We start from the raw sequence: 13,299 nt of genomic DNA, 5'->3' as shown, positions 1-13,299 counted from the left end.
GATTCAGCCATTCTTGAAAAGATCTATGGAAATCACCACCATGGAAGCTGCTAACACTGATCATCTATGCTACTTGTATCAGATGCATCATCACTGAACCCCAGAAAGATTCATCTATGTATCATCTATAAAAAATTGGAGATAACATGGGTGAGCATGGGTGGCGCTCGGCTACAACTGGATACACCTTGCTGTATCATTTGCATCTGACCCTTGTGTTAGGTCCTTATTGTGGTTAGCTTCATCAATATCATGACCCTTATGTTCTTCGAACAATAAGGTCTAAATTTTACCAACAGAGCAATTTTTCAACACTGCGTCTGGACGGTGTTTGGGAGCCAGAGGCGTGTGCTCCACCCGTGGTTGCTCACTCTGAACTGAGCCAGCCAGCAACCCTAGGACATTCTGGGAATTTTTTCAAAGATGGATACCTCTCACTGGAGGGTCCCAAGAATCCATTCCGTACCTCTCACTGGAGGTATCCAAGAATCCATTCCGTACACAACCTACTGCGCGCATGTTTTGAATGGGTACAAAATATTAAAAATGAGTTTTCTTGACTTGCGCTGTTTCCCACCAACCAAGTTTCTAGGCCGGCACAATCCAATGCTTAATGGTGACAAGTTCCAGATACTTAGGTATGGTGGAAATGAAGAATTTAAATGAAACACAGGATACAGAACACTACTCATAGAAGGAAAGCAATGTGTAAAAGACCTGGTAATTATGATTTCTGACAACCTGACATTTACTGAACATAACTGAGCAAATAGAGCGGCGACCAGGAAAATGATAGTTTGGATTATGAGAACATTCAAATCCAGAGACCCTATAGCAATGCTAATACAGTGGTGCCTCGGAAAACGAATTTAATCCGTTCCGGCACTGAGCTCGACATGTGAAACGCTCGTCTTGCGAAACGAATTTGTCAGATGTTGGAGGCATCTTGAGAATTTGCGAGAACCAGTGGGAATGCTAGGAAGTATCATGTGGTTTTCTTGTTAATCGAGCGGAAGCTTGTCAATCGAGACAAATTTTCTGCGAGTGTCTCCCTCGTTACCTGAAATGCTCGCAGATGGAGCTGCTCGTCACCCGAGGTTCCTCTGTACTACTTAAACCACTGGTGCTGTCCCGTCTTAGAGTATTACTCGGTACTCATTTCCCCTTTCAGAGCAGGAGAGGTCTCTGAATTAGAAGGAATACAGAGAACATGTACGGCATGCATAGAAACGATAAAACATCAAAATTATTGGGACCGTCTCAAAGCTCTCAAAATGTACGCTTTGGAAGGAAAACAAGAAAGGTATTAAATAATATATACAGTACATGGAAGATGCTTGAAAAACCAGGTCTCAAATTTGCACAGTAGAGTAACAACATATTGGAACAAAAGATATGGAAGGAAATGCAGAATAGAATCAGAGAAAAGTAGAGGTGCCATAGGCACAATCAGAGAACACTGAACTTCAGAGGTCCATAGCTGTTCAACACCCTCCCAGCAAGCATTAAGAATATTGCTGGAACAAAGGTGGATGTATTCAAGAGGTACTTAGAAATGTTCTTGCAAGAAGTGCCAGACCAACCAGGCTGTAGGCTGCAGTGAATATGTGGGCCTGCATACCACCCCAAGCAACAGCCTGTTGGACCAAGTTATCATAAGTTGAGCTTGGCCTCAGGCTGGACTTGGGGAGTAGAAGACCTCCCAGAACCCTCTCCAGGTATGCTCCAAGTACTGTACCTATTTCACATCTAATACCAAGTTAGTTCTGCTCTGGTATGTCTGAAAATATTAAGGAGATCTTTCCCGAGGACATATAATAGATCACACATTGATATTTTGTATACTGTTCTTGCAAGCTTATTTTGACTATAGAGCAAGGTTTAAATTAATTAAAAATTGTATAAGGTTGTAAAAGTTGTATTTTTTTTCTAGCTTCCACTGGCTTTGGATGACATGGAACCAGTGTCATCGTGGTCACCAGAGCCTGGAGACATCTTCCAGTCTCTCACCAGTAATGAAAACATCTCCAATGTTCTCAAATCTGAAGGTAAGTAATATCTGTAATGGAAACAACAGTGAAAGTTTTGAAGTTAAATCCATTTGTATTTTCAGTAATTTTGTTTTGGTATTCACAAAACTGCATGTTAGTGGCTTTATGTAATGCACATTACTCATTTACCTGAATTATCCTGAGGGCCTCTTACACTAGTGGCCTCGACGAGGACAGGAAGCCGACGGCCTGTTGAAGGTCCCCCCCCCCCCCTATTTTCCCTTGATGACCTTTACCTGTTGGAATTAAAGTGTAACAGAGTTTTGACATTTACAGCTTCAGTGGGTAGGCAGTTCCATGGGTTTATAACACTGTGGGTAAAAAAGCATCTCCTGTTCTCAGTCCAACATTGTGGAAGGTTTAGCTTTAAAACGTTGCTCCTAGTTTGTGTTACATCTGACCTGAAGGAATTTTCCTGATCAACATTCTCCAACTTGCTCAGTATTTTAAAAGTTTCAATGAGATCCGCCCTGTCATGCTTGGTTTGTAGTATTGTTAGCCCTGTGGCCCTCAACCATTCCAGATACGAGAGACGACTTGGCTCTGGAATTATTATTTTTTTTGGCCCTCTGTTGCACTTTCTCCAGAGCAGTTATGTCTTCCTGAAGATGAAGTGTCCATGCTTGTATACAGTAATCCAAATGGGGGCCTGGATTGTAACTGGATGGGATTCTGGGAGTTCTACACCCTAAGCCCAGCCCAGGGCTAGGCTTGACTTGTGAGAGTTTGGCCCAACAGGCTGTTGCTTGGAGCGGCCCACAGACCCACATATACATCACAACCTGGTTGGTCTGGCACTTCTTGAAGAAAACTATCTAGTTTTCTCTTGTAGGCATCCAAATTTGTTTTGGCAATATTTCTTGTACTCACTAGGAAGATGTTGAACAACCGTGGACCTCTGATGTTCATACATTGTCCTGATTGTGCCTATGGCACCCCTGCTCCTCACTGGTTCTATTCTGCATTTTCTTATATATCATTCACTGCAGTATGTTGTTGTTTTACTGTGTAGATTTGGAACCTGGCCCTCCAGTATTTTCTGTGTGTATGTTGGTTTATAATTCTCTCTTCTCCTTTCTAGGGAGCACATTTGGAGAGTTTTGAGATGATCCCAATAATTTAGGTGCTTTTTGTGTCGTATATGTTGTATGTCATTTTTTTTATTTTTTTTTATTAATATACAAGAGTTCTTATATTCTTGTACAGCCACTAGCACGCATAGCATTTCGGGCCAGGCAAGTGTTTTGACCACTACACCACAGGGACTGCCCGATATATGGCGTATATGTTGTCGGTACAGTATTCCCTCAGGTGCACCAAAGATTTATTCAGCTGAATCATTACTTTCTTTTCCTTAAAGTCAAAGGTACGCTTCATTATTCCAAGGGTTTGGTTAGGTTTTCTGATTGCTGCTCCCGGCTGTTGTGCAACTTTCATTGAGTGGGGATTTTGACTCCAAGGTCATTTTCTTCATCACTCTAATGTAGTAGAATGTTATTAATTTGGTAGTTGTGGCGTGGGTTGCTATGCCCCACATGCAAAATCTTCTGTTTGTTGATATTAAAATGCATTTGCCAGTCTTCTGATTATTTGTGGAGTATGTCAGATTCATTCCCATTTATCATAACCCTTTGTTTCAACCATTTATTTATCCATTCTAGTATCTTGCCATATATTCCAGTGGCCTCTAATTTTGTTGCCAGTCTTTCATGTGGTACCTTATCAAAGGCTTTAGCAAAATAATAATAATAGCTGGTTGTTGTTTCCCATTATCTATAAATTTTCTATGCATTCATGTATGCAAGAAGAATTATCTATGCATTCATGTATGCAAGAAGAATTATCTATGCATTCATGTATGCAAGAAGAATTATCTATGCATTCATGTATGCAAGAAGAATTATCTATGCATTCATGTATGCAAGAAGAATTATCTATGCATTCATGTATGCAAGAAGAATTATCTATGCATTCATGTATGCAAGAAGAATTTTCTATGCATTCATGTATGCAAGAAGAATTTTCTATGCATTCATGTATGCAAGAAGAATTATCTATGCATTCTGGACTGCATCATAACAATTAAATGATTAATTAAATTAAAATTATTGATAATGATTAATTTTCAACCACAGATGTAGGTTTTTAGTGCTAACAGCATATAGTGTACTGGAGAAAGTTTTGTCTTCCATGAACAGAATTACATAAATAAGATACAATATATAGCGAGTTACTGAACACTCTGCTACTGAAGGTGATTGAAGTCTTTTTACATGTAACCTTCAAGATTATAATTATAAGTTGAAATCAAGTGACACAGTAAATGACTAATGGTGGAAAAAACAAACTAAAATTAATACAAAAGTGTTAAAATAATTAAGTGTGGTGAATTATAGGTAAAAAGGAGGCTAAAATTATTCAGAATAACCTGTCTTCCTTCTGCATTCCACACATATGAAGGTATTGTGGCAAACCATTACTGCTAAAATGTCTGAGAACCATCCATGGCACTATTACAGTAATGTTATGGTCTAAGTGCATTGTTGCAGTGGATAACCGTGAGGAATTCATTAACTCCAAGCAAGTTGGTTATATTTCTTTTCTATATCACTTGGTTGCTCTCTTAGGTAAGGCCCTGTCACTGACATAGAAGGGATCTCTTCAAATGTCACTTTTAGATTGTATTGTTACAAGAGAGAGACTGGAGAACACTTAGTGACTCCAGAATTACCTCTATTTTGCATGACAGACTGCTAAAAAATGCTATTGTTTGGACTCGGAGGACTCGAATATGAGTCCTCTTTGTGAGTGAGGGATGAATACGACTCATCTGTGTCCAGAGGTAGGAAAGAATAAGACCCTCCTTCATCGTCCAGGGTACGGGACGACTATGACCCACCACCCTCGCGAGTCAGAGACGACTATGATTACGATAAGTAGCAATAAGTAGCTTATTGCTACCACATGGTGGTAGCAATAAGACTTGGGTTTATTCTTGGAAACTTGTGTCTTGTTGAGCGGTGGGCTTATGTTATTAGAGGATGTTTCTTGTGGGTCTGAATACAGTTACTTGAATGTCTTGGGATTTGCGTGCCAACCAGTACTCTTGGTTCTGGGATGGTTGTGCGCCAGTAATGGTATTCTCCACGCATTTACTATGTTAGTGACTTCTTGAGAATTAGTTTGAGGACATGGTTGTTTGTACTGAGCATGAGTATTTGAGGCACATTCAGACACTGCATCACCTCATACTTCATACAATTCCTAAGTATTGTAGTACAGGTTGATGATAGTGAGTGGTGTCCCAAGGAAGATAAATGTTTTGTGCTTTGAAAAAATAGGCGAGATAACACAAATGTGGCCAAGTGAAGTAAAAACAATTGGATGAGAAAAAGTTGCCCTAGTGTTAACAGAGCAGACAATAACATTCAAGATGGCCACCGGCAAGAAGGAAAACAAAACAGAGCTAGATTTTTTGGGTTTTAATGAAGAAAGCATTGATATAAGCAGTCTACACAACAAATTGATAAAATTTGTTATAATATACTGGGTCAATGGGTCAAACCACAATGGGTCCCAAGAAAGCCAGTGGTAAGGTTCAAGGCAAGAAATCGCATGTGAGGATGACAATAGAGGAAAAGCAAGAGATCATTCGGAAGCATGAAAATGGTGCACGTGTTGTTGAACTTTGTAGGCAGTGCAACAAATCCACGTCAACGATATGCACTATACTTGCCAAGAAAAAGGACATTATGAGTGCTAAAGTGGCAAAAGGAGTATCAACCATCATGAAATAAAGACCACAAATACTTGAGGAAGTGGAAAAGTTGTTACTAATTTGGATATACAACAAGGAGTTAGCGGGTAATAGTGTTTCAGAGGCCATCATTTGTGAGAAAGCCAGGGTATTGCACGAAGACCTTGTAAAGAAAACCCCTGGAACGAGTGCAGACACGACAGACTTTAAGGCAAGCAGGGTATGGTTTGAGAAATTTTGAAAAAGAAGCGGTATTCATAGTGTTGTGAGGCATGGGGAGGCTGCCAGCTCAGACAAACCAGCGGCTGAAAAATTTATTGAAGAATTAAAAGAGTTTGCAGAGGCTGAGGGATACCTACCGCAACAGGTGTTTAATTATGATGAAACAGGACTGTTCTGGAAAAGATTGCCTAAGAGGACATACATTACCAAGGAGGAAAAAGCATTGCCCGGACACAAGCCTATGAAAGATACATTTACGGTTGTGCTGTGTTCAAATGCGAGTGGCGATTTGAAAATTAAACCCTTGCTAGTGTATCATTCTAAAAATCCAAGGGTTTTCAAACAGTATAAAGTGCAGAAAACCAAATGTGTGTGATGTGGAGGGCTAATAATTTGGAGTGAGTGAATGAAGTGGTGTGCCCTGCCATAGAAAAATATCTGCAGGAGAAAAATTTGCCACTCAAGGCCCCGCTTCTCCTCGACAATGCTCCTGCTCATCCTCCAGGCTTGGAAGATGAATTGTTGCACAGATACAATAAATTTCTCACAGTAAAGTTCCTTCCTCCTAATACCACTCCTCTAATTCATCCTATGGACCAGAAAATCATAACGAATTTTAAGAAACTTTATGAAAGGGAACTTTTCCGGAAATGTTTTGAAGTGACTGAAGCCACAAACCTCACCCTCAAAGAGTTCTGGAAACACCATTTTAACATCTGTAGTTCTTTAAAACTCGTTGACAAAGCCTGAAAAGAAGTGACTCAAAGAACCCTTATCTATGGCTGGAGAAAATTGTGGCCTGAATGTATGCCAGAAATAGACTTTGAGGGGTTTGAGCCTGTAAATGATGCGCCCATTGTTGAGGAAATTGTTACTCTGGGCCGGCAAATAGGCTTGGAATTGGATGGTGATGATGTGGAGGAGTTGGTGGAAGAAGACAACGAAGAACTGACCACCAAAGAACTCCAAGCCCTTCAAAAGGAACAGCAAGAAGACCCAGCTGAGGATGTTTCTCCAGTGGAGGAGGATGAGGCAGTACAGAATGTCCCTTCTGCGGACATTAAGAAGGTGTGTCAGATGTGGGAAGGGATGCAAACTTTTATTGAAAAGACTCACCCAGAGAAAGCTGTAGTAGGCCGTTGCATTAGTCTTTTCAATGACAATGTTATGCCTCACTACAGAGACATCTTGCAAAGAAGGGAAAAACAAGCTTCCATGGACAGATATGTTGAGAACATCGAGCAGTGAGCCACAACCAGGACCTAGTGGTATGCAGGCAAAACGTGCAAGAGAATGCACCCCTGAGAGGTCCTCACTGCCTGATGTTATAATGGAAGGGGACTCCCCTTCCAAACAGTAATACGTCTCCTCTTCCACCCTCCTCGCCATCTTCCATACGCCAAAAGCAGTCATCAGCAATGGTAAGTAATAACTTAGTTTTGTAGTGTAGATTTTGATGAATTAGGTATAAAATTTAGTTTGAAGTGAGGTTTTTGGGTAGTCTGGAAAGGATTAATTCATTTCCCATTATTTCTTGTGGGGAAATTAGCTTCAGGTTACGAGTTTTCGGGTTACCAGCTGTCTCCAGGAACGGATTAAACTTTTAAACCGAGGTACCCCTGTACCTTGTTAATGTTCCTGGCCCGTCTCAGGCATGTGTAGCCTTGGGTCGCAGGTTGCAGCAGTTGTCTTGACTTCGGGTTGAGGAGCAAGTGGCAGTCGCCTCTCTGGCAAGTCCCTCTTTTCCTTTATCTTTGGTTAGGTAGCTCCAGGGAGCTGAAGGGGCTCTCCACAGAAAACCAGCATTGAATGTAATGAAATGCCATTTTCTGGGTGAGACCTGGAGGCTTCCCGGCATTCCTCCCTCCTTCCAGTCAGCATTTTTTCGCATTTTTCATATCCAGCTTCTGAACTGAGGTTGGCTAGCCAGTGCAGGTCTGGTGGCCCCCTTTCCCCCTTCCCAAGGAGAGGGGAGCTGCGCATACAGTGGCGCAACGACTGTGGTAACGTCATGCTTGTATGCCTGTTTTCCGATTGAGGAGTTCTGCTTGTTCATTTAGCTTTCGGTTTGCAATTTTTAACCAATTGTAATTTAGAGATTCCTACCTTTCTGGGTGCCTGACCTGGTAGACGGCAGATATAGACTGCTTCCAAGTACAGGAAGCTCGTGGTCCCCTGGTAGGCATAGCACTTCATCGATTGACTGTTGCCACAGTCTAATATATACACATCAGCCCGGCGTAGCTCTGGGGAGCCTCTGGGTCTCACCCAGAAAATGGCGTTTCATTACATTCAACTCTGGTTTATTTTTTCAAAAGGTCAGATGTAACACAAATAAGGAGCAATGGTTTCAAGCTCAACAAGCCACAATGTAGAACTGAGAACAGATGTGTTGTTTTAAAATATTCCTGGAAAAGATCAAGGCAAATGGGGGGGGGGGGACGTTTGACAAGCCACCGGCTTGCTGTGCTTGTTGAGTCTACTAGGGTTAGTAGCCCCTCAAATAAATCAGGTACTGTACCACAGGCACAAGAAACATTGATATTTCATGTATCCTCCTTGTTGACCAAGTAAAAAGCTAGCAGTTCTGCTGCCTCTTTTGAAGGACTTGACCCTTAAACTGCACAACGAGCCTGCAGGCCCACGTCTGGGTGCACAACGTGCCTCCGGGAGTTTTTATTTTTAGCGTTCCATTCAAAACTCCCACGGCTACATGGGGTTCATATCGGCTTCCCCAAGGCTCTTGTAAACAGACACCATCTTTAAAAAAAATCATGGGCCACATTCCCGGGTGTGAATGCCTCAGTATTGAGTGAGCAACCAAGGCTGGCACACACAGCATAAGCTCACAGCACTGCTGTTCAGCTTGTGACCACAGCATCGCCTAATAATGTCAAAATATATATATAACTTGTATTATTTAGCCATGATAGTATTACAGAAGAGCCTGAGTGTGATAATGACTGGGTACAATGTTCAAATATCAGTGATTCAGTGCTGTTCACGATGTTGACAGCACTAGCCACAGCACCACAGCATTATTTCGTCCATCTAGGAATCTTCCATATTTGGAAGCCATGCAGTTGAGGGGTTAAATCTCTCTTTCAAGTCACTCAGTTCAACCTGATTAATTTAAAGCATTGAGGTCTCATGGTTTAACCACGTTCTTCAAAATCCAAATTGGAATCATGTTCGACAATATCACCTGCTATATTTTCCTCGTCCTCAAGCAAAGAAAACGCCTTAAAAACTGGCACAGGTGTTTCATTTGAGTGAGGCACTGGGCGAACTGCTGAATCCAGGTTTGGGTGTGTGAATTATAGTTTGTTTTTCTATTATAACCCAGTCTTGACCAGGCAAAAAAGCAGTCATTTACAGGGTTTATTGACACTTGCCATACTGTAAGGTCACGAGCATGTTACTACTTGGAATGGCAGATGTCAGTTTTTCTTGCATTCTCATTGATCCACTGTCATAAATTTTCAACCGAGGGCTTGCATACTTGATGTGGAGCCCAAGACTTACCCTGATGCCTAACATGAAAGTATGCCAAGCACACCTTGACAAAATCACTAATATTTATTTGTCCTTTGACTGGGTACAGTAAAGCTTCCACATATATAACAAAATACATCTTGACTATTCAAACACCTTCTAATAGCAGCAGCCATTATCTGAAAATGGAAAAGAGAGAGGTTATAATTAAGATAATCACCACATAGCTTTCTTGACAGTCACTACATAACTTTTGTGAGGGCATATTCTTGCATTGATGCATGTAAAACAAAAACGTGACATGATAGACAAAAATTAATTTCATTTTTGAAATCAGTGTCCCAAAATAAGTTAAAATCAAGCATTAGATCTTAGCAGTAAAAATTAAAAAATGTTGCCAAATGGATAATTTTTGTTGACAAGTTGCAGTAGATAAAATACAATGACCTATTGTTTAGCATGCTAAATTTGAAACATTACTATTTTCAGGTGACATGACAGCGGAGGAGCTAACTCGAGCTTTGTACCCAAATCTGGTATCTGGATCTGTGGTCGAGACTCGCAGTCATCCTCTCACAAGAATTAGAAACAAGGTGAGATTTAGTTTATAAGTTTTCTTGCATCAGTAATGTTTTATTGGCTTACAGGATAATTACTTTTTATACACATTTGTTCTTAATGTTCTTGAATGTTTGAATGTACATTATGGAACACTGAACTGAGCAGTTAGTTTTTCTTCTATTATGTATTACTACAACCCATCCTCCTGAAATTGTTTCTTTTTGTAACTACAGTATTTGGTTGAAAATACCAATACAATATGCAGTATTCAACCATCTGTAAGCCATTTTCTGTGGGGAGCCCCGTCGTCTCCCTGAAGCTATCTGAACTGATAAAGTGCTCTATTAATTTGGGGCCATCAGTCACAACTAGCACACCCACTCGTTAAAATATCCCCCCCTAGGATGCACCTAGGGTTAACTTCCTTAGGTTCTCTGTAAGTTCTACCCTTGAGTTTCAGGGTTATCATCCCTGGGGCATTCGGGACTCACTCCCCATTGAGGACTTCCTTGCTTGATTTTGTCTTTTCCCTTGGGGTAGCTTGGAAAAACAGCTAGAAAATGCAAACCTGAACCAGTGCCTGGAAAAAATAAGCTCAGTAGCACTAGAAATATGCTCAAACTGCATACTCCTAAGAAAAAAAAGAGGAAGAGATGCTGATTGGAATGGGATCACCATTCCCTCTATAGGTTAAGAAAACGCAATGCAGAACAACTTGAGTCGCCCTATCTCAAGAACGAAGGAGAAGGCTAGGTAGAGAAATAGAAATGCTTGAACTAAAGCTACAAGAATCATACAAAATCCAGGAGAGTCAAAGAGAGCAGAAGGCCATTAGTGAAATAAATAGAAATCCGAAATATTTTTTCTCCCATGCAAAATCAATATAAAAAACTAAATCAATATATGAGACATTGTGCTTTTGCAGGGTTTTTATTTTAATTTGCCTAGTTTCCATTTGCCTATCCTTTATTTTGCCTAGTGGGTGTCTGCTCCCTTTGTTTATTCATCCTTCTGTTGGATTGGTGGTCCTCCACTAGGCCCCTGTGCTTGTACACGTCACAGGGGTTCTGGTTTTTAACAGTTCTCTTTGTAGTTTAGAGCCAACCCATTAGCAATACCTTGCCTGGGCTTCCTTTAGCAGTCAGCCTAAAGGCACCTGGAAAACCCCATTGGGGCTCTTTGTACCTATGGATGTGTCCTCTGGGTCCCAACTCGCCAAGTGCGAGTTTCAAGGTTGCTCTGTCCCCTTGTCTCAGGGTGACACTCACCAGTTTTGCCTCAGTCATGCTGCCTGTTGGGTCAGTGACACCTTTGACCTGGAGTCTTGCGAGTCTTGCTCCTTACTCATGTTCCAGATTACCTAGTCTTCTGCTATTGATATTCGGTTACAGGCGGCTTCAGCGTTGCATGCTAGATATTGGGTGCTGCAGCGCACTAGGTTAGTTGCTCACCCGGAGCAACTAACCTAATGGGGGCATTAGTCGCTTCAACTTTGATTTTATCTGCATTCCCATGTCCTTACCCTGTTGGTGTTTTTTGTCCTGCTCCCCTTTCCTTCCCTGCTCCCAAACATCTGAGGGTTTCAGAGTCAGGGTGGGGCTTAGATGGTAGCAAGAATTGGGCGGCTTCAGGGACTGCCCTTTCCAGGTCGTTGACGGAGGCATTCGAGCCTGCTTCTCCTGCCGAGGCTTCCGGGTCTTACCAGTGGACCCCCCCCTTCTTCTCGGCCTTTCCCTCTGCATTGGGCCTTTTCTTTAGGGGCAGAGGGTGTGAAGGACAGCTCTGCTCTGGTCCTGGCATGGAGGCCGTGGGCTGGGGAAGGAGTTGACTGGGGGGGGGGGGGGGAGAGGCCCCAAGTGGGGCCTCGTTTGACCCCACTTGGGTGTTCGTACCCTCGTCGTGAGGCTTGTTGTTGCAGGGGGAGGGGTTTTCGTACCCTCCTTCCCTGTATGAGTATAATTTGCATTCGGCTCCTCCCCGGGTTCAGTTCCGGGTTTCCCTGGGTTCTTTGGTTCCTTCCTTTACATGGTTTTCAATTTCTTGAATCCTGCCAAGAGAGGTTCGGGAGGCAGATTCTATGGTTCTATTATAGAAACTAAGTAGATTTATTACACAGGATCTTCCTGTTCAAAAGCTGTGCTGTCTGTTGTTATACTACTTCTCTTTAGTTACTCTATTCATTTAGTTTTAACTAATTTTTCTAGTGTTTTGACATATCACACTTGTCAACAAGACAGGTTTATAATTTAGAGGGTCTTCTCTACCATTTTTGTAGATTGGAACTATGTTTGCATTTTTACGTATATCTGCCAAGATTCTGGTACACAAACATGTATGTGTTGAAGATGTATCAGTTGAAGTGGAATGCTCAACTTGGGTGCACATACTGGTTGATACCTGGTTGATGGGGTTCTGGGAGTTCTTCTACTCCCCAAGCCCAGCCCGAAGCCAAGCTTGACTTGTGAGAGTTTGGTCCACTAGGCTGTTGCTTGGAGCAGCCCGCAGGCCCACATACTCACCACAGCCCGGTTGGTCCGGCACTCCTTGGGGGAAACAATCTAGTTTCCTCTTGAAGATGTCCATGGTTGTTCCGGCAATATTTCTTATGCTCGTTGGTAGGACGTTGAACAACCGTGGACCTCTGGTGTTTATACAGTGTTCTCTGATTGTGCCTATGGCACCCCTGCTCTTCACTGGTTCTGTTCTGCATTTTCTTCCATATTGTTCACTCCAGTATGTTGTTATTTTACTGTGTAGATTTGGTACTTGGCCAATACTGTACTGTATTGTACTGTACTGTACAATACTGTATTGATGTATGGTGGAAATGAGGAACGTAAATGAAACACAGGGTACAGGACACAGTCAGACTTGCTTGTAGAAGGAAAACATTTAAAAGATCTGGGAATTATGATGTCTGATGACCTGACATTTAGTGGACATGACTGAGCAAATATAGTGGCAGCCAGGAAAATGATTGGATAGGGAGCCGGTCGGCCGAGCGGACAGCACACTGGACTTGTGATCCTGTGGTCCCGGGTTCGATCCCGGGCGCCGGCGAGAAACAATGGGCAGAGTTTCTTTCACCCTATGCCCCTGTTACCTAGCAGTAAAATAAGTACCTGGGTGTTAGTCAGCTGTCACGGGCTGCTTCCTGGGGGTGGAGGCCTGGTCGAGGACCGGGCCACGGGGACACTAAAGCCCCGAAATCGT

At 42.2% G+C, this 13,299-nt stretch overlaps 1 protein-coding gene across 5 annotated transcripts in view; it reads left to right on the top strand.

Moving 5' to 3' along the window:
* Nucleotides 1-13,299, top strand: part of Atf6 (bZIP_ATF6 domain-containing protein ATf6) — a 225,505-nt gene that overhangs the window by 154,967 nt on the left and 57,239 nt on the right. For all 5 annotated transcript variants that reach the window (XM_045756858.2, XM_045756857.2, XM_045756856.2 and 2 more), the window contains 2 exons: nt 1,934-2,048; nt 10,015-10,118. In XM_045756858.2, the coding sequence (XP_045612814.1) occupies nt 1,934-2,048; nt 10,015-10,118 (219 nt within the window). The remainder of the gene's footprint in view (nt 1-1,933; nt 2,049-10,014; nt 10,119-13,299) is intronic.

Source organism: Procambarus clarkii, chromosome 74 (assembly GCF_040958095.1).
Source record: "Procambarus clarkii isolate CNS0578487 chromosome 74, FALCON_Pclarkii_2.0, whole genome shotgun sequence".
Lineage (NCBI taxonomy): Eukaryota > Metazoa > Arthropoda > Malacostraca > Decapoda > Cambaridae > Procambarus > Procambarus clarkii.
This window is presented reverse-complemented; position numbering and strand designations above follow the sequence as displayed.